The sequence below is a fragment of the Cotesia typhae genome, unplaced genomic scaffold (assembly GCF_013202065.1).
Source record: "Cotesia typhae breed Kobodo isofemale line unplaced genomic scaffold, CoteBio_Ctyphae scaffold_13, whole genome shotgun sequence".
NCBI classification, from domain to species: Eukaryota; Metazoa; Arthropoda; class Insecta; order Hymenoptera; family Braconidae; genus Cotesia; species Cotesia typhae.
Window position 1 is genome coordinate 101,952 of NW_027423774.1, and position 27,112 is coordinate 129,063.

Genomic DNA, 27,112 nt, shown 5'->3' on the forward strand with positions numbered 1-27,112 from the left:
ACCACTGAACTCTTATATTCATACCATCGCACATATATATATATATATATATATATATATATATATATATATATATATATATATATATATATATACATAATATATCACATAGAAACGATATTCACTCAGCAAAGATGGAGTTAGTAGTCGTCGGTGGGCGATGCTAGTGTGATGATACAAAAAGAGAGTGGGGAGGCTTCAGGGTTCTGTGGGTGTTTGGTTCAGGTTCGGGCATCACCGTTTCATACTGACGCACCAGTCGTGTGCTTGGTCATTGTATTTGACAAATAATAGCTGAAAAATAAGCTTCCGCGGAAGCTTCACCGGAGGTTAACGTAAGTGCTCATAATACAGTGCGTTTATTACTATTGTAATTATTAATCATAATTATTCTTATCAGGAGCTAGTGACGTGATATAAAATAATAATTATTATTTGTTGAGGATGTGATGCCGGGTAGCAGGACTAGTGTGATCAATGAACTCTCTCTCTCTCTTTCTCTCTTTCTCTCTTTCTGGTTCGGTCTGTCTCTCTCTGGTATTTGAATGCCTTGGTGTTTTGGGGCGTGCTCCTTCAGTGTTAAACTCTAGCTCACACTCCACCGGATCTCCATGAACATGAACAAGTTTTAACGTACTCTTTTTAATTTTTTTTTTTTTTTTTTTTTTTTTTTTATATATCATTTATTTATTATTATAAAGGTGCGTGGCCTTCGATTTATGCATTTATTTTTATCATGTAATTTTTAATTCTTTTAAATTATGTCGTTTCAATGTGAGCTAGTGAAATTATTTTATTTTTTAATTAATTTGGTACACATAAATTTTATGGCGACCTAATTTCACAATTTTTTGTAATTTGAATATTTACAATGCAAATATTTGAAACAAAGAATTTTAAAAAGCTCCATATGCATATTTTGTTTGAATATGCAAATTATTTCTGTAAATGAAAAAAAAAAAAATTTCTAATGTTACTAATGTCTGGGAATTTTAGTATAATGATTAATTAATTTGTAGTTTTTTTTTTTTTTTTTTTTTTTTTTTTTTTCCCTGTCAATATGATAAAAGAAAGAATTCGGAATTTTTTTATTAACTGTTATCGGTTACATCAGAGTCGTGAAGAGTAGAGAGTGACATGTTCTATATTTCTTTTTGTTCTTTTTATCTGTAAACTAAAAAAAATAAGCCTTTTATCTTTGGGTGATTTTTGTTCCATTGGTGAAATCGACTGATGAGACTTTACCAGTTATTTTTAGTTTTCAGAGTTTGTATTTGTTTATTTTACTCTGTGTGTTACTCTCCTCTATTAAAGTGAACCCTGCTGTTAGATCTGCCTTATAAACAAGTATAATTTATTTATTTATTTATTTTTTTATTTTAAGATGACGACCTAACACGAGGTAACGACAACCGAGCTGATGAATGCTCATTGACGAGGACAAAAGATTCCGCGGGAGGTGACGAGTAATATAACTCGGATGTTTTATCTTTAAAATAACGAAATGATTGATATCGATAACAACTTTGGCATGATGGGAAGCTCCAAGATGCCACACAGCCACTCCACTCCGGCTGGTGTCGACGGTGGAAGTCGGACTCCGCCTGCAACACCACGTAAAACTGGAAAAATGCTTGCTGTCAGAGTACAAATGCTTGATGATAAAGTTACAATGTTTCAAGTCCAGGTATTACTCTAATATTATTGATAATAGTCTTTTTTTTAGATTAAAAAAGGTATTTTAAATTAATTACAATTGAACGTGCGTCAAAAGCGCTTAAAAAAATGATCGATTATTGAGGTCAATGGGTCTAACTTACAAGCACTCTTCTGTCATTCTTCAATACCTCATTCAACGTTTAATGAATCTTGTGTACGGCTTCCAGAGTATTAAAAAATTTATTCCAATGCTCATATTTTTTTATTTTATTTTTTTAACGTGTAATTTATTCATAAATTTATAATAATTGTCAGATGTCTGGTAGTTTCAATTTAAAGAGAGGTCGATCGCTCTATACAAGTCAAATCAAGTGTTATATTCAATATTTGACAAATAAACTTAAAATAACTTATTCAACTATCGGAAAAAAATTATATAACAAGATATTTATCATAAATACAAAGATTTATATGAAAAATGATAAAAATGATTAAACTTGATTTGAATAATTTATTTATATTAGCTAATAATAACAACTCAATAAAATTAACGATAACCTCAGTAATTTGTTGTATGGAAAAAAAAAAATAAATAAATAAATAAATAAAATAAATAATAATAATAATAATAATAATATTTAAAAGTTTAATTTTTATTTAATACTGTCAGTAATTAGACCTTTTTAATTAAAAAAAAAAAAAAAAAAACATGTTTTGAAAGAACCTTGAAGTAAGGCAAACTCAATGAATGATGAAAAGGACCAATTGTTTGATGGATTTAACCCGTGATTCACTTATATCTACCATAAATTCTTTATATAAAAGTATTATACGCGTATCCCTTAATACATATATCTATACATAATATAATTTCCACAAGGATAGACTATTAGAGCACATAACTTATCGGGCGTAATGCATAAAACAGTAAATGAAGGTATAAAGATGCACGCTGAAAGTGACCTATTGATTTATTTATTTTTCTTCCCTATCTTAAACAAAAAGTATAAAATATGAGTCTATAAATAAAAAAATATATAAATAAATAAAATAAATTAATCAATTTAATTATTAATATTTATTGTTAACAGGCCAAAGCACTGGGAAGAGTTTTGTTTGATCAAGTATGTAAGCAGTTAAATTTACTGGAGGCTGACTACTTTGGGCTGGAGTACCAAGAGCCAAATGGAACTAAGGTAAAAAAAGATCTTTTTTTATAAACTTTTTCGACGTTACGGATTTATTTAATATTTAATTGAAAACAACTCCGAAATAGTAATTCTAAAATTATTTGGCCAAGTTACCTGGTTTGTTTGATATGACAATAGCTGTTATATTTATAAAACAGTCGATAGTATTTTTAGTGACAGTTATAGAGTTTAAATGGAATATTTAATAGTTGATTTATTGTTGTGTTACGTCTTTTATTTCAGTATTGGTTGGATTTAGAGAAACCAGTTTGTCGACAAGTGGGTTTAACAATGGTTGATCCATTATTGAGATTTTGTGTTAAATTTTATACACCGGATCCAGGACAATTGGAAGAAGAATTTACAAGATATTTATTCTGTTTGCAAATAAAACGAGATCTTGCACACGGGTTACTTCAATGTAATGACAATACTGCTGCATTAATGGCTAGTTATATTGTACAAGGTAAGCTAAATATGTATGTATGTATAAAACGATTTTATAAATTATTACGTAGGATAAATTTGAATCAACCGTTTAACCATTTATGTTATTGTTGTTGTTATTATTATTATTATTATTATTATTATTATTATTATTATTATTATTATTATTATTATTATTATTATTATTATTATTATTATTATTATTATTATTATTATAATATTCTTCCTCTTTCAGCTGAATGCGGTGATTATGTAATCGAAGATTATCCAGATCATACTTATTTGTCGACATACAAATTTGTGCCGCATCAGGATCATGAACTTGAAAGAAGAATCATGGAGAATCATAAAAAGCATTCGTAAGTATATTATTTATTTATTAAAATATTTATTATAAATAAAATTGGTAAAATTTATTACAGAGGTCAGTCGCCAGCGGAAGCGGATTTAAATTTATTAGAAACAGCTCGACGTTGCGAACTTTATGGTATGAAAATGCATCAAGCCAAGGTAAGAATTTTTATTTTCAATTACTAATTATTGCGTAATTGATTATTAATAGGAATGTATTGATTATGGTTAATGTGTTATGCTTAGGATCATGAGGGAGTTCCATTGAATTTGGCGGTAGCACACATGGGCATTGTGGTCTTCCAAGGTTATACTAAGATTAACACATTCAGTTGGGCGAAAATCCGTAAAATAAGCTTCAAGAGAAAACGTTTTTTAATTAAGTTGCACCCTGAAGGTTACGGTTATTATAAAGACACGGTTGAATTTTTCTTTGATGGTCGTAATGAGTGTAAAAATTTTTGGAAAAAGTGTGTTGAGAATCACGGTTTCTTTCGTTGTTCTGTTGTTAAACGTGTATTGCGCCAGAAAACACGAGTTTTAAGTCGTGGATCTTCCTTTAGGTATTTATACATTTATAATTACTAATTATTATTATTATTATTATTATTATTATTATTATTATTATTATTATTATTATTATAAATATCAATTGTCTTTTATTAAATACTACTCATAATTGATATAATTAATGTGTGTTATATATTTCTGTTACAGGTATAGTGGCAAGACCCAGAAACAAATTGTTGAATTTGTGCGAGATAATTACGTCAAGCGACAAACATTTCAAAGGTCAGTTTCAATAAAATAAAATAATAAAAAGCTTATTTAGCTTTTTAATTTAAAAACTCAATAATAATTTAAATATAAATTATAATTATAACGATTTAATCATAATTTAACAACCCGAAGTATCGTAGATAGTGCATGAGTAATTATTGCGTCCCCTGGTACCCAACTGTTGGTTTGAAAAGTTTATAAATATTTTTTTTTTTTTTTAATGAAATTGCACACCTGATAAATTGTCTCACCATGTTTGTTTGTTTTATTGTTATTAATTTTTTTTTTTTTTTTTTTTTTTTTTTTTTTAAACCGGTCAAAATTATTGCAAAAATATAATTATATTCTTTAAAGTAATTAAAAATATTAGTGATCTATTTTTCGACTTTAAAAACTTCTAAATATATATTTATTTAGTCGATGAGTAAGTGTATTCCGAAATAGCTTATTCGTCAGAATACTTGCTTAGTAATCGTAAAGTCCCGTGTTCGATTCCCGCTACACGGTGAAACATAACACTACCCAAAGTATTGAGTATAGAATAATGTAACTAAATTTATTCTAATAATTAAACTTTGGTAAATAAAAACTCAGCGTAAAAAACTACAATTTCATATTATTCAATCAAATAATACATGAAATTGATTTACGGTGGGTAACACTTGTAATAAAATGTAATTAAATAACTTTTTGCAATAATTTTATTTTAAAATACTTACGCATAAATTTGAGTGTATTGTTATTTAAAATACTTAATTAAACATTAGAGTGTTGCCTGCTCGGAAAATGGGTGGCGGGGAGTCAGGCTCACCATCAGGCACGAATTAAATTTTATTTATTTTATTTATTTAATTTGTATGCCAAGGCATACAGGTAAATCACCTGAATGATAAATGTTTCCCTTAACTTGAATTATTTTATTTATGTCAATTCCAGTCTTATTATTTATTTATTGTTCACTTCATTTTTTATTATTTAATTTGACTTTAAACTAATTTTGTCAATTTCCTGATAAACGTCCTTACTGTCCCTAAGTTAAAAATCGCAATAATTCTACATGTGTTTATTTTTAGATGACAAAAAAATAAAAAAAAAAAAAAAAATAATAATAATAATAATAATAATAAAACGTCTTTTTTTATTATTATTATTATTATTATTATTATTATTATTATTATTATTATTATTATTAGTTAAATAAAAATTAGTCACGATCTAGATAAAAAGTTACACCCTTATCATACGACACACCCGTAATTATTTAATTTAACTATTTTTGTTTTATCCTTGTAAATATTTAGCAAACAAATAAATAATGATAATATGTATTCCAGTACATCCGGCACTTAATCACCGATAAGATATTTTTTTCGCGGCAATCGCACAATCTGGCGAAAGCTTTTACACTGTTTTTAAATTTAGCATGCTAAATAAATTTATTTATTCAATAGACTAACGAAATAACTTTTTTTTCTTCTATCTTTCTCTTGGTAATTATAAAGGTCTAATTATTTTTTCTCACAAAAAATTTCCTTTCAAGTTTTGTTTTTATTCTTATCTGTTTATCTGCAAATTTATTTAAAAAAATTGTTGGCGTTTTCTTTATTACTTGTGATTTTTTATTCTATATATACATACACATAAATAAATAAAACAATTTTTTTATCCTAATAATTTGCAGATAAAAAGGTGAAAAAATTTTTTCAATGGCCAAGAATAATTGAATTTAAACAATTATCAAAAAATGAAAGTGTAAAAATGATTTCACATAGGGGGGGGGGGGATTTATTGATTTTTTTTTTTTTTTTTAAAGTGACATCATTATTTTTATACAAAAGAGTACACACATTTTTGTCATTAAGCCGTAGTTAATTATTCACGAGGAAAGGTTCGAAACCTTACGAGTTTCAACGCTTTAGAGCAGGATAAAAAATTCATAAATTATTTTAAAAAAAAAATTCTATTTTAAAAAATAAAAAAATGCAGATCTCAGTACCTGAGGTCTATTAAAATGAAGCGAAAAAAAAATACACTGGATAAGAATAATTATAATATCTAAGGAGAAAAAATATTTTTTTTTTTTTTTATTTATTTATTTAAATATAAAAAGGCCATGGAAAATAATGTTGAAATAAAGACAATGAAAGAAAGGTTGTCATCCTGATATAAAATAAAAGCGTGACACAGGTCTGATGCTGAACTTGACTCTCTCTTGCTCGCAGGTCCAATTCATTCCGGCAGACTACCGGTTGTAGGGCATTGCAGGGCTCGGAGGGGGGAGGTTATCGTGGCGCCACCCCTAGCAGCTCGCTTATGGGCAGCTCCAGCATCTCTGCCCACCCCCTCCTGCCCCTTGGCGACCCTGGTATGTACCACGACCGAACACCACCACTGATATAAAAAAATTCACCAGTTCATTTCATCTTCAATGAAATAATTATATTTATCAAAATCTATTTTTTAATTCAAAAGTTTGCTTTCTTCATTTCATTTTTTTTTCTTTATATATATATATATTAGGGTGGGTCAAAAAAATCGAATAATTTATTTTTGATTTTATACTCTGAAAAATAGGTTCGTAGACACCTAAAAAGAATTCTCTCCAAGTATAAGCTCTTAATTATAACGGGAAGGTCCTCCGCTTTGCGGGTTTCTATTTTTTTCGAATAATCAGATAAAAAAATTTATATCTCGCTTCCAACTGCTTGGAAAAATATTCCGTGGCATAGATTTTGTGAAAAATTGAATGCTTTACAAAAAAGGTCTCTTATGACTTTTTCAAAAACTCAACCGATTAAAAGATATTCATAGTTGAAGTTTGGCTATTTTAAGGAAAATATTCGTTTTTATTATGAATTTTATAAGTCGATGAAAAAAATTATTTCGGATTGCGGAACTCATGATTTTGTAGGAAATTTACTGCTCTACAAAAATGGTCTCTTATGATTTTTTGATTAAGTGAAGCCGTTACGAGATATTCATCGTCAAACATTAACGAATATCAATATTTCCAGTTTTTGATCAATAATTCGATAAATTTTAATTTAAACTATGAGTTTCAGGAAAATTTACATAAATTTGAGTTTCGATCGATAAAGAAATGTTATAATAAGTTAGATAAAGAATTATTGGAATTATCATTGATTTTCCTTGGAGAAATGCCTCAAGAAAAGATTTCTTTCAAACGTCCTGGTGCTGTTCATCATGCTAGATGGATGGCTAAGGCCATTTATAGTTTGAAAATGTATCTATTCAGAGATGAATTCAAACTCTCTCAGAAAGAATTGCATGGTCTTCGTCATTTCTATATTTTTATAGTCACATTGTATTTAAAAGCTTGGTTTTCATCAACTTCTGCAACAACTGCTGCTTATCATGACTTGCAGTTTATGAAAAATTTATTGGAGTACAAACATATCAATGCTTTGATTTCTTCAGCTACGTGTGAAAAAATGATTTCGCACTTATGGTATTTGAGCGATGAACTTGCCATTTTATCACTGTTTGACGATGGCGTTCCATTAGAAGTAAAAAAAGTATTGTTGAAGCTGTTAATACTCGTGAAGGTACAGATTCTAAAGCTAAAAGATTTGTAATTGCTAAAAAGATTTGAATTCATTGGCGCAGAGAACTCTGAGTGACTTTGTGTCTAAAAAGTCATTAAATCTTTTTAAAATCTTCGATCTACCGTATGACTTTCTTGATGTCGATGTTGAATTATGGCCTACTAATGAGAGTTATCTCGAAAATAAAGAATACTTTCAACAACTAAAAGTTGTCAATGATTCAGCAGAGCGAGCTGTTGCATTAGTCAGTGAATATAATCAATGCTTGACAAAAATGAAGAACAATTCCAGTACTTATTGCAAGTTGTCAAAGAACATCAAAAACATTCCCAAATTGTAATAAAAGAAATTATTTATAGTAATAGCGTACTGTTATGTTAAAAATATAGACAATTATATTGCAATTGATAATTCAATAAAAAATTTATCTATAAAAAAGTTAAATACTGGTTGTTTCTCACTTGATTCAATACTTTTCATATTAAATTTGACAAAGAAATATGTCATTCACTTCAAATTAAACTAATCATTGGCTATATGTCGAAAAAATGCTCTAATTTCTTGTTTTAATGCAATCAAACAAGCTCAAGACTGAAAACAATATTAAAAAAATTGTTTATAACATTTCTTTATCGATCGAAACTCAAATTTATGTAAATTTTCCTGAAACTCATAGTTTAAATTAAAATTTATCGAATTATTGATCAAAAACTGGAAATATTGATATTCGTTAATGTTTGACGATGAATATCTCGTAACGGCTTCACTTAATCAAAAAATCATAAGAGACCATTTTTGTAGAGCAGTAAATTTCCTACAAAATCATGAGTTCCGCAATCCGAAATAATTTTTTTTCATCGACTTATAAAATTCATAATAAAAACGAATATTTTCCTTAAAATAGCCAAACTTCAACTATGAATATCTTTTAATCGGTTGAGTTTTTGAAAAAGTCATAAGAGACCTTTTTTGTAAAGCATTCAATTTTTCACAAAATCTATGCCACGGAATATTTTTCCAAGCAGTTGGAAGCGAGATATAAATTTTTTTATCTGATTATTTGAAAAAATTAGAAACCCGCAAAGCGGAGGACCTTCCCGTTATAATTAAGAGCTTATACTTGGAGAGAATTCTTTTTAGGTGTCTACGAACCTATTTTTCAGAGTATAAAGTCAAAAATAAATTATTCGATTTTTTTGACCCACCCTAATATATATATTTTATTTTTTTATTTTTTTTATTTATAAGTAATTTGTAAATAAACGTCCTATCGTAGAGTAGTGCTTAGGTGACATAGACCGTAGGAGCTTTTTTTTTTTTTTTTTTTTCTTCATTGATCAATCAAAGCTGCATTTTTTTAATAATAAAAATAAAAGACAAATCGGCTGGATGAGCACTAATTGAAATTATTATAAAAAATAAAGTGTTGCAATTATTATTTTTAATTTCATAAATACTTACCCGTAGTTGCTACATTTGCTATAAAAATACAAATGTAAGATTTGTTTCTATAAAAAATTATTTTTTAAACGGATTGTAAAAAAATTTTGCTTTAATTTATTTTTGTTTCATCTATTTTTAATTTTTAATTGAGTAAAAAATTTTAATACAAAATTTAGGTAGAAGTTTTTTGAATCTACAACATACCTGCTTCTGATTGTCATAAAAGCATTGCCCTAACATAAAAAAAAAAAAATCATAATAAATAAATAAATAAAAATTAACAAAACATTAAACGGTATATCTAGGATATTATACCGAAATATAAATTAGAAAATGAGAATACTAATTGAGAATATTACATTGATCTATAGCCCTGGGAACACCTCGTCTGTCTCTGTCATGCGGTTCGATGACACCGGATTCTCCGACGACTGTGACGAGTGTCTCGATGGGCGGGACGAGTCATCACCGTCGCGACGACACAGCTACGTCCTGTCGGACGCTCACCTCTATCGACGTCCATACTCCAGCTACTCCCAATCAAGTCCCGGGACGGCATATTACGGCTGCTCATCAGCAATTGCATCTTCATCAGCAACAGCAGCAGCAGCAGCAGCAGCAGCAGCAGCAACAGCAACTCCACCACCATCAGCAGCAACAACGGATAACATCATCAACAGGTCGTATCAGCCCCTCTAACAGCAGTCCCCCTGAATTTCCGCCCCCTCGCCCTCTACCCCGTCATCCTTGGCAGCGTTCTGCAAGCTGTCGTGAGCTTTACGTGACTTCTTTTGAAGATTCAGGCCGGGCTCGGCCACCTCGCAATAAAAAGCTCGAAGGCGGCTTAGACGTCTTTCAGCTGGCATCGCAAGGTGAGCTGGATGCTCCGGTGACGCGTTACGATGAGAGTAATCGCTCTTACAGTGCAGCGAGCTCCAAGCTCCCATCGCTCGATCATGACTCAGTCCCTGACCGCGTTTACAGTAGCTCCTATCCGGGAACTTCTTCAGTGTCCACCGAATCTGGACACGAGGAATCAGGTCCTGGAGCTGATCTTTCCCATGATGATTTATCTCATGACTCTTATGAACTCCTCGAGCGTGAGCACGAGTTTGAGTATCCAGAGTCTTATTCGAGTCCACATGACGATGATGAGCAGGAGGTACTGTCCGATCAAAGCGACGAAGGAATCGACCACGAGATGTTCCAAATGGACTCTGAAACCGATTCTTTCGTCAAGCATCGCTCTATTAAATCCACTGATAAACAATTATTTAAATCTGTACTCGCGGATATTAAAAATGTTAATTTAAAATCGAAGTCTACGGATCGGCACTCAATTGTTAATAAATTAGATAATAATAATAGTAATAGTAATAATAATAATAATAATAATAATAATAATAATAATAATAATAATAATAATAATAATAATAATAATAATAATATTAATATCAATAATTTACCAATTACGACAACTGATACGACTACGACGACTACGACGACTACGATGACTACGACGACTACGACAACTACAACGACGACTACGACGACTACTATTACTAATAATAATTTAATTACAGAATCTAAAATACAACGCACATCAACTCAGATAGAGTGTAAATTTGGTGAAAATAAACTACCTTTACCGCATCAGGATACGGTAAGAAAAGATTCTGTTGTCTTACAAGTTCAGAAACAAAAGTTAACAGTGTTAAATGAGCTCAAGAGTTTAAAACCTAAATATAAAATGACCCATGTTGACTCAGAAGTGCTAAGAGACGAGGGAATAATGAGACCCAAGTCGAGAATTGATGATGATTTGAGTCCAGTTGATCCTAATAAAACTATTTTAGATCAGTGTCGTGAAAGGACAACACGAGCTAGAAGTATTGTTAATCTGGAGGATTATGTTGATCGGCCGTACATCGAAACTGGGAGTCTTGGGAGAAATACTAATAATAATAATAATAATAATCATCATCATTATCATAATAGAAAACAGGATACCAGCAGGAGTATTGAGAAATTGATGGCTAAGGAGAGAAAAAATATTGAGAGAGAAGAACGTAAAAGGATGGACCGAAGGTGGGATAATAATCGTGATAGAAGGTCCTCGATGGGACGTGTAGATTTTAGAGAAAGGCGCAGTATGGAGAAATTGGACTTTAGAGAAACTTATTCTGTACGTGTCGAGAGGGATGACAGCCGCGAATTAAGGCGTAGTATTGAAAAATTGGATTCTATTGAACGAAATAACGGTGAGAGATTTATTATTGATACCAGTATTAATAATAAAGATCATCGTAATGGTAAACGAAATCATCGAGATTTGTGTCGTGTTAAAAGTATTGAACGTTTAGATTCTAGAGAAATGATAAAGAGTGTGGAGAGAATTGATTCGAGAGAGGCACGTAAAAGTTCAGGTAAAATTCACGAATATGAAAGACACACTTGGGAACGAATAGATTCTGGTAATAAAAGTCCCTTTGATCATCGATACAGTTCACGTGATGTACGTGGTAAAAGTTACGAACGTTTGGATTCACGTGAATATGAACGTGAACGTGAACGTGATCGTGAACGGCCTACTTTTGATTTTGATCCAAGGACTATTGAGCGTCTGAGTTCACTGGAAAAGACCGTACTTGAACGATTTATTCCTGCGGATTTATTAGACAAAGGATACGATAATGGGAAAAAGTATTCCGGTAATAGAACTTCCAACGATAGACGTAGTTTCATCAGAATTGATTCAAAAGAGAGACGCAGTTTAGAAAAATTAGACTCGAGGGAACGTAGACGCAGTATCGAGTGCTTGGAGCTTTGCAGTGAAAATTCACATTGTCTTAAAGACAGCAAAGATACCAAAGATACCAAAGATAAAAAAGATGAATTGCCCCGAGAACGTGATGACTGGAGAAGTTTAGAACGTGCTCGCAAAGAGGCTGAACGGCTTGAACGTGAGAGGCAGATCAAAGTATTTTTGGAAACTCAAGATGATGTCGGTTTACCAGTTGAACGTGATACTAAATTAAAAACCTCATTTCCTGAGTATAATCCCAAGGTTGTCGGTGGAGTTATTGTTGGTTTTGAAGATACTTCTTTGGCAGGTTACATTCCCGTTGAAAGAACTAAAAGTGATCCTTGCCCAGGACGACCACGAATTGGATCTAATAGCAAGAGACATATGCTTATGCATCAAAAATCCATTGATTTAACTCCTGCAGACTCTGGTGATGAGGATGCCTTTATTATTGAATCACCTCGTAAGAATAATGATATTCCTTATACTCTTCACAAGCGACATATTATAAACGGAACAACTTCTGAGGATAAGTCTGAATCCGACAGTAGTAAAAATTCAGCCGGTAAATCTGTTGACTTGGTTAAATTTCCAATAAAACAAATTACCGATGTATCAATGCTCGATTTGACAAAATTACCTCCTACTTCTACTGGCATTTCAAAACTAATTACCGATCATCCAAAGAGTATTCTTATAAGTCCAGATAAGACCAAATCGCCAAAAATATTGAGTCCAAAGTTATCGCCAACAGAACCAAAAATAATTCATATAAATACAGAAAAACCTCCTATGGGTATTCTAAAATCACCTTCCAAGTTACTAGAAAAAGTTAAAATGGCAACTAGTCATGATAAAAAGACTAATAGTAATAAACTATCACCAACTGACCCAACTGTTACAATTATCTCGTTGATTGACAAAAAAAATAAAAAATCACCAGCTGATTCGGGTTCTGAACGGTCCCCTTCTAAAGGTCAGAGTTTTGCGAATATTGTTTGTATAGAAATGAAGCAAGTTTTGGAGAAAAAACAAGTCCAAAAGGAACGGTTAAAAGTACCAGATGATTCGCTGGAGAAACAGGACAGTATTGAAAAAATTCCGCTCCCTGAAATTCCTATTAAATGTGAAATTATCAAATCAGCTATATTAGAAAGATCTCCAACGAAAGATAAATCACCTAATAGGTCACCGACTAAAGAAAAATCACCGGCTAGATCTCCTGTCAAATCACCGTCAAAAAAATCACCACCAGTTAAAGAAATTATAACTGTGGATATTGAGCCTCAGCCTCAAGCTTTGCTGATAAAAAAAGACGGATCGTCAAAAGTTTCAGGAGCAATTTCTCCGTCTAAAAAATCAGAAAAGGTAAAAACTTTATTAGAAAAACCCAGTATTCCTGAAAAAACTAAGAGAATATTGGATCAAATTGAGTCGCGTTTTTCAGAAATAAACAAAAATTCACCAACAAAAGTATCTCGTCCAAAAATAATAGACACTGGATTTGATGATTTTGTAGACCCGGTAGCGGATTTACCGCTTGATAATATTCCAGTTAAACCGGCTTTTGAATTGGATTCATTAAAAGTCCCTGAATTTAATCCATTTATGTTAAGACCTCATGCTGAACCCTTGAGATCAAAGTCACTGTCGCTGGCTGAAGAAAAGGCTCCAATAGATACTCTTTTGTCTCCAGAAGTTGAGAATAAATATTTCGTACAAGATGTGTCGCCGAAAAAAATTAAAAAAGCCAAATCAGAGCCGAAAAAAGATTTTAAAAAACAGTCAAAGTCATTGGAAGCCGACAAGCCACCGCTCAAAAAAACTGGCTCTAAAGAGTCCCGGGTTTCACCGGCAACTTCCAAAATAGACAAATCTAAACTTAAATTAGATATGCCGCAGGAAATAATTATTATTGATTCGACGGATGTAGACGTTGATGTAGAACCAGAGATTAGTATTGTACAAAAGGGAAGATCTAAATCGGTTACTAAATTGATAGATCGCTCGCTGTCAAAAGACGAAGAACCGAAAAAACCACGGGCCAAATCTGCTTCCGTTGACGATGAATTGATAAAAGGAATTGCCATTTTTAAGGGTGATAAGCCGCGACCAAAATCTTTGGGGATTTCGAAAAGTCTCAATAACGCGGAAAAAGATTCTATTGATAGAGTTTCTTTTAAAAAATTCAACAAAGGTAAATCTGTTGATGGTAAAATATCTCCTAATCGTATATCACCCTCCAGATCTCCAGCTCGCAGTCCTGACGCCAAAGAACTTACAGTCCTCAAGGACGAGGAGGAAGAAACCACTGCTAAAATAGAAGCAGAAGATAAAATAGAAAAACAAGTGATTAGAAATCAAGATGATAAACAAAAGATTAAATTAAATGATACACAAGATAAATTAAGCGTTTCAGAGAGTGCTGCTCCTGTCTTAAAAAGAATGGATTCTATTCAATCACTGGCTATTGAACGTCGTGCTAAATCTTTGGATACTACAGGGTTATTAATTTCAATAAATAAATTGCCCAATCCAAATACTTTATCCCCTAAAGATGACACAATAGATACTCCAGAAGAAAGTAATAAAGTTTTGGATATCGAATTGAAAAAAGAAATTTCCAAGCCGATTGTTGAATTGGTGACAGAAGACAGCACTGATTACACAGCACTTCCCGTAATTTGTACCGATTCACAATCAATGACCGAACCTTCAACTCAGTACCTCGAGTCGCCGCTGCTTAATGAATTTCAGGATATTACTTCTTGTCCAGACTTGATTCCGTATGACCAAGAAAATGAACAAGTTATTCAGAGACAAGAGACGAAAGAGCCAGTGAATAAAGAGATAATGAAAATAAAACCAGAAACTAGATTCATCGATCAAAGCTCTGTTGAATCGTCAGCAGAGCCAGACATTATTCAAGATAATCAGATAAAAAGTTTTACTGTGAGTGTGAATGATGTAAAAAAATATACCGAGGGGAAAAATAAATCCAAGAGTTCAAGTGGTACTGACAACAGTACCGAGGGTGAAAAGAAGGGCCAAAGTATCGATCGCAAGACCAAGACAATTGGCTTCTCACTCTCAATTACCACTGACGAGGCAACTCCACGTGATTCTATTGACCGGGATGACGTACCCAATGTCACTGTAAGTATCGTTGAAGGGGGGGCAATAGAAATGCCAATTGACTACTTTGACGGTGATGATGCTCCAAATATGGTTAAATCACCGATTCAAATTTCTATTGAAGAATGTTCAGACGCTGATGAAGAAGATCCGTCAGCAAGTGAAGGGGAAGGGGACGGTAAAGAGGAAGAGGAGGGGAAGGGAGAGGGAGAGGGAGAGGGAGAGGGAGAGGGAGAGGGGGAAGAGGAAGAGGAAGAGGAGGGGGAAGAAAAAAATAATGATTTATTTATTAATAATCAGGTAGTGTTTCAAGCTCAACAGCAGGAAAAACAGCGGCTGGATTCCATTGGTGACACCAGTGAAGATACTTTGGATGCCCTGGATGCACAAATTCAAATTCAAAGCCCAGATAGTGATGTTTTTTCACCGGATTATGCTGATAAAATGGATGAAAAAACGCTGGTTGAGGTTGAACTGACTTCTGAATATTTGGAGATGCACCGAGAAGACGACGCTGTAGAAGAGGCTGAGGAACTTCCTGAAGATGAACCACCGAGAATAATGGACATTTCAGAAATTAACAATCCCGATTTAGATGATAAAAAATCACGACTCAGTACCGAGAGATCTCGAAGTGAAGAAACAATAACTTATACTCCAGATCGGGAAGATCCTGACTCTAGTTCTTGTTCAATAGCTCGGCCACTGGGGATTGGAATTTTACAGCCGATAGTGGACCATCGAGAGATTGCGATGATTAAAGAAAGTCGACGAGAACTTTCACTGGAAGATGAAAGCAGTAGTGGATCTCAACCAGGTCCAAGGATGGAAATGAGTTCTACTTGGAAGCCATTTCCTCTGGAGAGTTCTGGGAGTTCTAGTTTAGAAGACGCTGGATGGATGCCTCCTGATATTGACCAACATCATCCCCATACAGATGGCACTTCAGGTGAAGACAGTTACAGAGAAGACCTTGCAGATTATCCTAGAGCACTTGCGTACACAATAGGCCCGGAAATACTCGCCAATTACGGAGCTTTTGCTCTTTCACGAACACTTTCACGTATTTCCGAGCGCTCGACAACTTCCGAACAGGACAAGAGCGATCTTGAGGATTCATTCAAGCCTTCCTCAAGATCCCCGAGCTTAGATGATGAATCATTGATGTCCAGTGATCATCAACCTTCTTTGTCTTCTGATCCACCTTCTGGAACGGCTTTACCTTCGGTTTCCGATGATCGGAGAACCTCTTCAGAGCTTCCTGATATCCCGATAGATATGCCGGGCAATAATCCAGAAGACGATACAAAATCCCCAAAAACCAGGAGATCTAGACTGCAGTTGCAGACTTCTGAGGATTGGCCATCACCGCCAAGCTCTCCCGTATTCGAGACTCAAGTAGTCAGCCATGTTGAGACTTTCTACATGGAAATCAAGCCAGAGGAAGCTGTAAAAGTAACTGTTACCGACAGTACTGAAACCCCGCGGGCAGAAGACAGCGACTCGAGTGACGAAAATCGAACTCTTCATGATGACTTGCACTCTGGATTACTTGAAGACAATCAAAGTTCAACTTCGGCAACCATCGTTGATGGTACTGTTAAAATAGCGGTGAAACCACGCAGCAATTCTTATATAACTGGATCTTCTCACAGCGAAGACACTTCAATGGGACTATCAATGTCCGAATGGTCCAGCTCTAATAACACAGTTCGTCAATTCTGTCAATATTCCGGCACCAAATCTGACGACAATTCACTCGCGGAACTTGGGGCCTCTATTTCTGATTGGTCTGGGAGCACCACTATTATTCCCGGTCAGCAGTACTACGCTGGAATAGCTGCTGAAAAAAGCCAAAGCGACACCACTACTTCGGAGAAAAGTGTCACCAGTATGCGTCCAAATTCTAAATGTCAAAATGTCAATTTATCTATGTCCCGCGAAGACCTGACTAGTGTAGGTCTCGAGGATGATGAACCAAGGTATACAGATGATGATAAAGAAAATAGAGATGATAATGATGATAATTATCATGATGATGATGATGATGATGATGATGATGATGATGATGATGATGAAAGGAATGATGAATTTGATGAAGCGCGAAAATTTGTTGAGAGTCAATTTGATGAGCATCGCAAGCGCTATGATGATGATCAATCGACCAACGCTTATACTGATATATCACCACCTCAGATTGTCTTTAATCGGGATTATGATGAGGAAGAGGAGATTGTTGATGAGGATCTCGAGTTTGGAGCATTACCGAGTATTCCTGTTCCTATTTTAGAAGAAGAAGAAGAAGAAGAAGAATATCAGCATTTGTATGATAATATTTCAGTTCGTATGACTGGAGCCAACAGGATGAAAATCAATCCTGCTGATAGTATGTCCGAAGACACTCATGACAGATACTCGGGCATGGCTTCCAGGTCAAGATCTGGAGATGACGAGTGGAGTTTCGAGGAACCGAGGCTTGAAATGACTCTTGGTGGAGATCAGCCAAGAGCCTTCAACGAAGCTGCTTATAAATTTAATCGGGGGTACTCAGACCCAGTTCCACTGGACAGCAGACGTGGAACCAGATCCACTCAACGGCCAGTAGTTGTTCCTATTAGAGCAAAATCAACTCCCTACTACTCAACGACGAGTTTGAGTGGTGAATCGACTACTTCTAGTCCCCCGATGCCAATTCGCACGCAAATTAGAACTAAGACTATGGCTTACGGGGCATGTCGAAGTCCACAGAGCGAGGGAGACACTTCCTCAAGCATGGACAGTCCTGGTCACACTCCAGATCGAGGCCAGAGGGCGTTCAGGCGCAAAAGACAACTCAATGCTAAGAGGAGACATCGCGTTTCAGTGGATTTGGAGATTAAGGACGGACATGTTATTTCTAGCACGGATTCAAGTTTTGATGTGGCGAATCTTCCTCCCCCTCTACTGCTCGAAGAGAGAGAAGATATCGATCCCGAGGAGGAAGAAGAAGAAAATCTCTAGGAATAAAATTGAAATAGATATGATAATTTATTTTTTAGTTTTAGAGGAGTTTCGAGATTGATAACAACGAGACACGTCAATAATAAAACGATATAATCGTTTTAAATGGATGTTATAAAGCAATTGTGAAGTTGGAAGCTCGTGAAGGCAATTGAATACAGGAATTGAATTTTATTAATAGAGATCAAAATGATTGATAGATTGACTTGACTGATTTTTTTTTTTTTTTTTAAATAGTTTTCGCGGCGGTCTGTCCGAAGGAAAAAAAAATGATCGTAAGCGTTATTGAGGATAGAATATAATAGTTGTGCTAAAATTTTATTGATTAATCGGAGAATTGAATTTTTTTATTTTACTTATATTTATTCAATTACAATCTATCGATGATATAAAAAACGAACGAAAAAATTAATAATCTGATTAATCAGTTATAATATTGAAATTGTATTACGATCAAAAGATGCAAGGATATTTGATGGGGTTAGAGCTGTAGTCATAGAACTACTATTAGACTTGTAGTTAGGTCACAATGAAATATTCTTATAGGATTAAGTCGTTATTAAAGGAATTTAAAATAGGAATGAGAGTAAATCAATAAAATAAATAATAATATTATTACAATTATAATTATAATTATAAAGTCATTGATTGATGGAACAATAGCTAACGATTAAGTTATTTAAAAAAAAAAAAAAAAAAAAAAAAGATAACAATCATCGCGATTAGCGTCAGTCATCAATTATTAACAATACACTTTCCTCCCTTAATCTACTATAGCAAACGGGTAATTAAAAAAATCTCATACAAAGATATGATATATATGATTTTGGGAGTGATTTACGTTCAATAATTAATAATTATGACAAAAATTTGCTCAATATTAGATTAAACATCACGTGGATTTTAATTATTTTAATTACCAAAATCCTCTTTGGGATTAATGTATTATATATTATTTTATTATTATTATAATTAATTATTATTTAAAATTAGTAACTTTAATTATTGATAGGAAGGGGAAGCAAGTTGAGTGCCGAATTGAAGACTTGCCAGGGAATTTTATTGTGGTTATATTAAAAACTATAATACTATAATTGGAAAACTGTACGGCCAATTATGTGGAGTCTTAGAAAGTTTGAATGTTTGGTACGACTGTTGAGTTGACGAGAATTTTTTTTATCTTTTTTAATTATTCGATAAAGTAAAAATTTAAAGAAAATATTATTTAAGTAAAAAGTTAATGAAATAAATGTCAAAGGATTTTTTTTAGCATGACTAAGAAAACCGATTGTACAATTAAACTAATCACGTAGACTCGGTATTACCAGTAAAATAATGCATACTTACAATTAGTACATCATACCCATCATGCACAATCATTGCACATAATTAATTATTGATTAAAAATTTTTTTTATCATTTTTTTTTTACTTTTATATTGATGAAATATTTAATTTTCATATTATCATATTTTCATATTTTCATATTTTCATGTCCTTATCCCCGATTAATATAAAATGACTGATTAATTCAATAATAAAAAATAAAAAAAATATCGTTAATTATTAAGCACAAGCCTCGCCCCCTTGATGACACATAGTTCAAATAATATGAGGAATAAAATTGACTATTTATTGTTATTATAATGTAGGGAAATAATTTAATTAGGGAACAATTTTTAGGCGATTAAGAAATAAAAAATAATTACGTTTTTAAAAAGGTTCGATTAATTAAATCCGAGGATTTAATTAATTGACTGAAATAAAATCAGAGTAATTTATTAGTAATTTTATTTTGTTAATGTTTGATCGATTGGATTATCTATTTGAATAGTTAAAAAATGAAAATAATTAGTAGAATAATTATGAAAGTAGTGGTAAAATTTTGACAGGTGGTGATTACAACCGATGGAACTACACGAATGGATACGTTAATTCGCCGGCTTGGCACGTGCCATTCCGGGTCAACTCTGTGCGTAATGTATTGGCTCATGCAACGCCACGTACTCTCACTAATCGGTTCTTACCAGCCTATCCAGAATGAACAACCGCATATGTGGGGTAACACAACTAAAACAAACAAACAAATTAATGCCGAAATTAATTGAAGTTACATTATATATATATATATATATATATATATATAGTCTATGGTAACAAAATTTTTAATTTTTTTTTGCCATAGATTACTATGTATGTGTAATCGTGAAAAAAAGCAGAAAAAAATCAAAATAAAATTATTTTTATCTTATAAAAATAATTACAGCTGAGTACCACGTATCACACGGAGAATATTTAAATTAATATTAAAAATTTCAACATTAAGAAAATTTATAAAATGTGTAATCATTTTATTTACTTATAAATTATTTATACTTATGCATATTTTAGAACCATTTAGATCCATCACCATATAATCAATCAACCGTCACAAAATCACATTCCATCACATTTATATTTATTTGATCTCTAGTTATTTAGATCACCTTAGAAGTAACAACAAATCATTAACCATCACAATCACTAAAATTATAAATAATCCTAATTAATAGAACATTGTAAATAAATCTTAATGGTTTATTCTTTCAATGTTACGGGCATTAAATATCCTCAAGTGCCAATAGGATTTCAAATTTTCTAGACAACTATTTTTCATTGCTTGTCGTAGTTATTTAACTATACATATACATATACATATATAATACATACTTATACAATTACATAAAATTAATAACATTAAATAAAATATAAAGCACTTATAACTTACCATAATCTATTATAAGAAGACATAAATACATTTGACTCTCTTTCTCTGTCCTGTGTTGTGTGGTACTTAGCAATCCCGCATCTGTAAATTATCAATTAATTACTTAATTCTTTTAATTATTAATTACACTACACATTAATCAATTGATTAATAATTTGGTTGATTTGTTAATTACCCCACCTATGAACTATTTTGAGTAGCGCCCTCTTCCGTATGTACAGATTACTTCTTTTTTCTTTTTTTCTTTTTCTAAACAATTAATAAGACTTTTGATAATTAATTATCTGTAAAGCACAAATTAATTTTTAATTAACCATGTTTCAGGTGCCTTTTTTAATTATTACTAATTAATATTATTTACATTTAAAATAATCACCACCTGTCGGCTGCAATCAATGGGATGTTGATATAAATTTAATTATTAATAATTAAAAAAAAAATTCCCTTTTTCAGAACGTAAATATTTTTTTGCCCTTGTACTGATACACTCCTTTTATAAACTTTTTTCAAATCTCGTCACTATTGTGCATGTTAGTTACTATTATTGATTGGTTGATTAATTAATTAATTCGTTTATTGATTAATTAATTAATTTGACACCTGTAACCGAGAGAAAGAGAGAGAGAGAGAGAGAGAGAGAGAGAGAGAGAGAGAGAGAGAGAGAGAGAAAGATTAATTGTATCGTATTATTATATATGAAATTTTTGATATTACTTTAAAAGAATTGACGCTGAAATAGCTGAAGAAAAGAAAAAAAAAAAATTTCAAAGTTATCTTCAATATTTACTACGGAAGAAATCATCAAATTATTGAGGTTACATTTTTTTTTTTTTTTTTTTTTTTTTTTTTTTTTTTTTTCCTACTGTACTTGGATCAATTTCCGAATTATTAATATTGCACGTTGACATTTACTAATCACGTCATTGTTGTTTATTAATAAAGAAGAAAAGTATTTATAAAAAAACAAAAAAAAAAAAAAAAAAATTCTCGACCACGCGGTGTCGATTACAAAAAATTATTTATATTTATCGGGTCTTTCGTTTGTTTATAATAAATATTATTACTATTATTATTATTATTAAATACCAATATTGTTTATTGAGACTGTCAGTCAAGAATTTTTTTTTTCATGAGCTTTAAAAGATCCATTATTAAATCAATAAGAGTAATTAAAAAGTAAATTTTTAATAAAACTAATAGAATTAAATATAAATTATGAGGATCTTACTTATTAAAATCGTAACTTATACCCGTTTGTCTTTTGACAGAATATATAAGTAAATAAAATAAATAAAAAGTAAATAAAAGAATGAAAGGCGCGTCGATTTTATAACAATTACCGATGCTTGTTAAAATTAATAACGTTATTCGATAAATCAAATTGAGCTCTTCCTTAAGTGTTTAATAATTAAATTTAAATTAAACGCAAATAAAAATAATAAACTAAATACATTATTTAATAAAAAATAATAAAAGAATTTTAAATTGAGGAAGAACGTGATGGAAAGAAATTTAAAAATAATTTTCATGAAATCGTAGGAAATTTATTGTACATTGATTATTGATACATAATAATAACATTAATAAATTATATAAAAAGTCATTTACAGTCAGTTATTTCTTCTTTAATTTCTTTTTTTTATTAAATTTTTATCGCAGTTGTCAACAATTTTTTATCTTTTAATTTAAAAAAAAAAAAAAAAAAAAAAAAAAAAAAAAATTCATTGAGTTTTATTATTTTCTACCATTTTATTTTTATTATTTTTGTTTTGTTATCTTTTTTAAATATTAAATCGCACTCGTGGAATTGTTGGTCGACTGGATGACAATACCAAGTGTGAGTAATCCCCAAATTAAGGAAGAAAAAATTTAATATATTTTTATTAAATATATATATTTACATATTTTAAATGTTATTGAGCACAAAAAAAAAAAAAAAAAAAAAAAAAAAAAAAAAAAAAAAAAAACCAACTATCCGCTGCATTTTATTATTATTATTATTATTATTATTATTATTATTTAGCAAAATTATCTTTATTTACGTTGATTTAATTTAAAAATAATTAACTTACATATTTATTATTTCTGTGTTATAGGGAGCAAGCGATGCACCCACCCTTAAGACTGAATGTTTATTAGCTTTAAGTTATGCAATTTTTAAAAATGCATGCGGGCACGTTATTTTTATTTGAATTTAAAATTAAATCAAAAGAAAAATAAAAAAAAAAAAAAATATTACTTTATTGTTAAGTTATAATTTAATTATTTAAAATACGCTGCAATGTCGCATGATCCCAGTTTGTCCTTATTATGTTATTTTTTATTAATAAAAATTGTATTTAGATTTTCTAATAGTTTTTCTCTTGCAGATGGTGTTGATGCTAAGAATAATGAAGATTGCAATGATTGCAAAGAAACGCCCAAGGCGGAGAACAATAATTTATTTTTCTTGAACGGGAAATCTGACAAGACTAATAATAATGGTCTCGCTGATATTAGTGTCAATGTTAATGTGATAAATTCTGGTAATTTAAGTCTTGATAGGTCAGTTAAGATTGCTGAACTTGATGATTCTGATGTTAAAAAAACTAAGGTAAATATTATTATTATTATTTATTTTTTATTTTTAAAGTCATATATTATAAAGATATTATATTTTGATTAATTACAGAAATGGCCTACAGATAAAGCTTATTTTATTGCCAAAGAACTTCTCATGACCGAAAGAACCTTCAAAAAAGATTTGGACGTAATAAATGTGGTAAGTAATATAAATATCATAGCATTTAATTAAATTTGTATTTGATTTATTGAATAAAATAAGTTAATTAATTAATAAAAATTGGGATTGTTTCAGTGGTTCCGAGAACAAGTGTCAAGGGAGTCTGACTTGGAGGGGGAGCCTTTAGTGGGATTGATAGAACTACTTGCAGATGCCCACGGGCCGTGTCTCCAAGAAATGGAAGTACGCCTCGCCCGGTGGGAGAGCAACGCCCGGCACAATATCGGGGATTTTCTCTACAATACTCTGTTAAACGTTCTTCCGCTGTACGATCAATACTTGGAGGGTTTGATGCCAGTTTTAGAAAAGATGGAGTACTCGATACGAACATCACGTCGGTTTGACCAACTCTGTCGGGAATTTGAGAGCCAGAAATACTGTTATTTACCTCTTAGTTCTTTTTTGCTGAAGCCTCTCCAACGGCTACTTCACTACAACAGTATTATTGATCGCCTGTTGGATCACTATCCGAAGGACCATACCGACTTTGAGGACTGTCTGGCTGCGAGAGATCGTCTCGGAGAAACTCTTTTAGAAGGTCTGACTGTTTTAAATCAGGCCGAAAACCTCGTCCAGTTGTGCGAACTGCAAAGAGATATCAATGGTTTTGATAATTTAGTCCAGGAAGGTCGTCGGTTCATCCGTCAAGGTTGCTTGCAAAAATACAGCCTCAAGGGATACCAGCAGCGGATGTTTTTTTTATTTTCCGATATTTTACTGTATACATTCCGTACCCAACAACCGATCCAGTGCTTTCGTGTTCAGGGGCAGATGCCACTCAAGGGGATGATCCTTAAAGATGCGGGAGGAGAGGACAACAAAACTGGCTCAGATCATGTGTTTGTTATTAACCAAGGTAATCAGTCGCTTACTGCTGCTGCTAATAATGAGGAAGATAAAGAGCGGTGGATTGAAGATATTAATATGGCGATTGCTCAGGCTGATACTGTTGATGGAAAGACTCCTTATCTCAGTCTTAAGTCATCAAGTAAGTTTCAATTATTAATTAAATCTTGTTAATTTATAATTGATAAATTGAATTGAATTTTTTTTTTTTTTTTTTTTTTTTTTTTATTTTTTTTATTATTATTATTAGCAGCACTAGGATCTACCGATGAAGTAGGATTTGAATTAGACCGTTCAAGCTGTGGAGGAGCCAAAGCTTCTCAACGTAGTAATACAACCGTCCATGTATGCTGGCATCGTAATACCAGTATCAGTTACAGCGATCAGTTACGCGCCTTTCAGAATCAATTAAGCGGATTTTTGCTTCGAAAATTCAAAAACAGCAACGGATGGCAAAAACTCTGGGTTGTATTTACAAACTTCTGCTTGTTTTTCTACAAGTCTCATCAAGATGATTTTCCACTGGCTAGTCTGCCACTGTTGGGTTACACCGTCTCGACACCGTCGGAAAAAGATTCCATTAATAAAGATTATGTATTTAAATTACAGTTTAAAAATCATGTTTACTTTTTCCGTGCTGAAAGTGACTTTACATTTGGAAGGTAATTCTAATAATTATTTTTATGTTTTTTTAAAATTATTTAAAATTATAAATTAAAATTTTATTTTTTTATAGATGGATGGAAGTAATTAGAAGCGCAACTCAACAAAGTCACATTCCTGTTAATTTTACCGATAAAGAGAATTATTAAAAAAAAATGAATATTTAATTTTATTTAATTTAATTGAAAAATACGCAGTAATGTATTTATTAATTTTTATATTTTTATTATCTAATTTTTAATTTTTTAATTAATTAATCATAAAAGCGGCCTTTAAAATATAAAATTAATAACAACTGTAATTGGAAACTGTAATTTTTCATTGTTAACTTGTAAAAATTTTTTTTTTATAAAAAAAAATTATACAATTATTGATTGTAAATAATAGTATCGTATGAGCGCGAAGATAAATATCGAGCGACGTTACGAGTTAAATATTTTTTTTAATTATAAATTATAATTACAATTTTATTTACTCTAGAGTTATGTCTTAATAATTAGACAGTTATTTTATTGCTGTTGAAATTTATAACAATATTATTAATAAGAAAAATGTTGCTAGATAAATTTTTATAGCGATTTTAGTAATTATATTTTTATTAATCAGTCAGTTGATTAATAAATTAAATTTTTTTTTTTCAAATGTCCTATTATATTCTATATATATATATATATATATATATATATATATATATATATATATATATATATATATATATATATATATATATATATATATTAATACTATTAATTATAAGACTGTAAGAGTTAAATTTTTACCAATCATTATCATTACTAAAAGCCATTAGAAATAATTCCGTGATAAAATATAAAAACATTTAAATGTAATCAATAATCATAAATAGACAAAAATAAATGATAGAAAAAAAAAAAAAAAAAAACTCTTTTATACATTTATACTTAAGGAATTGTTTTTAAATTGGAATTGAGTTGATCTAAAAATTGATAGTTGAATTCGTTACTAAATAAATTAATTGACAAAACTAAACCCAGTTATAAATAAAAATTATATATAAAATAATAATCTGATGTATTTATTTATTTGTTTTTTAAACCTAGATTTTAAGTTATGTGATCAATTAAAATGGTTAATTAAAATAATTGTAATTATGTGTAGTAGTGTTGGAAGCTGATTGATGTGCGGTAAAGACTACAATGACATTGAAAAGTTGACCGTTTTTAGTTTAATTTATCTCGACTGTCATTTATCAGAGTGTGTGGGAAATAGAGACGTTTGAATCCCATTAAATTAAACGGGGTTGAGGCAAATATTTTTAACATTTTTTTTTTTTTTTTTTTTTTTTTTTTATCACTCCAATCTTTGTTTACATTTTATTTATGTATGCACATTTGTTTACGTATTTAATTACCGGGATTATCGCTAATCATTCCAGTTAAAATATTTAATTAATTATTATTATATATTTTTAGGACGAATTGATATTTAATTTTTTATTAAAATTAATTGATGATTAATGAATTAATAATTTAATAATGGAGAAATGCTAAATATAAAAAATTTTCTTAAAAAAAAAAAAAAAAAAAAAAAAAAGTAAAAAAACCGGTTTCGAAAGACAGGAATTCCCAGCGTTAAACTTTAACTAATAAATAAATAAATAAATAAATAACACAAAACCCAATTGTAATGAGTCAGATAA

The 27,112-nt window shown here is 31.0% G+C and overlaps 2 protein-coding genes and 1 long non-coding RNA gene across 5 annotated transcripts; 2 read left to right on the forward strand and 1 right to left on the reverse strand.

Moving 5' to 3' along the window:
* Positions 1-136: 136 nt before the first annotated feature.
* Positions 137-25,958, forward strand: LOC141535071 (FERM, ARHGEF and pleckstrin domain-containing protein 1). Of its 3 annotated transcripts, none has more exons than XM_074254847.1 (15): positions 167-335; positions 1,385-1,687; positions 2,751-2,855; positions 3,093-3,315; positions 3,532-3,655; positions 3,719-3,806; positions 3,894-4,210; positions 4,365-4,439; positions 6,650-6,792; positions 9,808-10,116; positions 23,513-23,736; positions 23,815-23,904; positions 24,001-24,913; positions 25,025-25,433; positions 25,508-25,958. In XM_074254847.1, the coding sequence occupies exons 2-15, from the start codon at positions 1,505-1,507 to the stop codon at positions 25,581-25,583; spliced, it is 3,279 nt and encodes a 1,092-aa protein (XP_074110948.1). In that variant the 5' UTR covers positions 167-335; positions 1,385-1,504; the 3' UTR covers positions 25,584-25,958. The 3 variants fall into 3 exon arrangements, with proteins under 3 accessions (XP_074110949.1, XP_074110948.1, XP_074110947.1); XM_074254846.1 differs by having other exon boundaries at positions 172-335; positions 25,022-25,433; XM_074254848.1 differs by lacking the exons at positions 23,513-23,736; positions 23,815-23,904; positions 24,001-24,913; positions 25,025-25,433; positions 25,508-25,958 and adding an exon at positions 20,269-21,949 and having other exon boundaries at positions 137-335.
* Positions 1,013-1,384, reverse strand: LOC141535077 (uncharacterized). The gene is made up of 2 exons (XR_012480546.1): positions 1,246-1,384; positions 1,013-1,167 (listed from the first exon to the last, which is right to left on the reverse strand). It is a non-coding gene; the product is annotated as an uncharacterized LOC141535077 (long non-coding RNA).
* On the forward strand, positions 10,122-19,678 carry LOC141534529 (uncharacterized; the record flags this gene model as incomplete). Its single annotated transcript, XM_074253922.1, has 2 exons — positions 10,122-15,651; positions 15,709-19,678. Coding segments are annotated over 2 exons (8,199 nt in total), but the record flags the coding sequence as incomplete, so codon positions are not given.
* Positions 25,959-27,112: the final 1,154 nt, after the last annotated feature.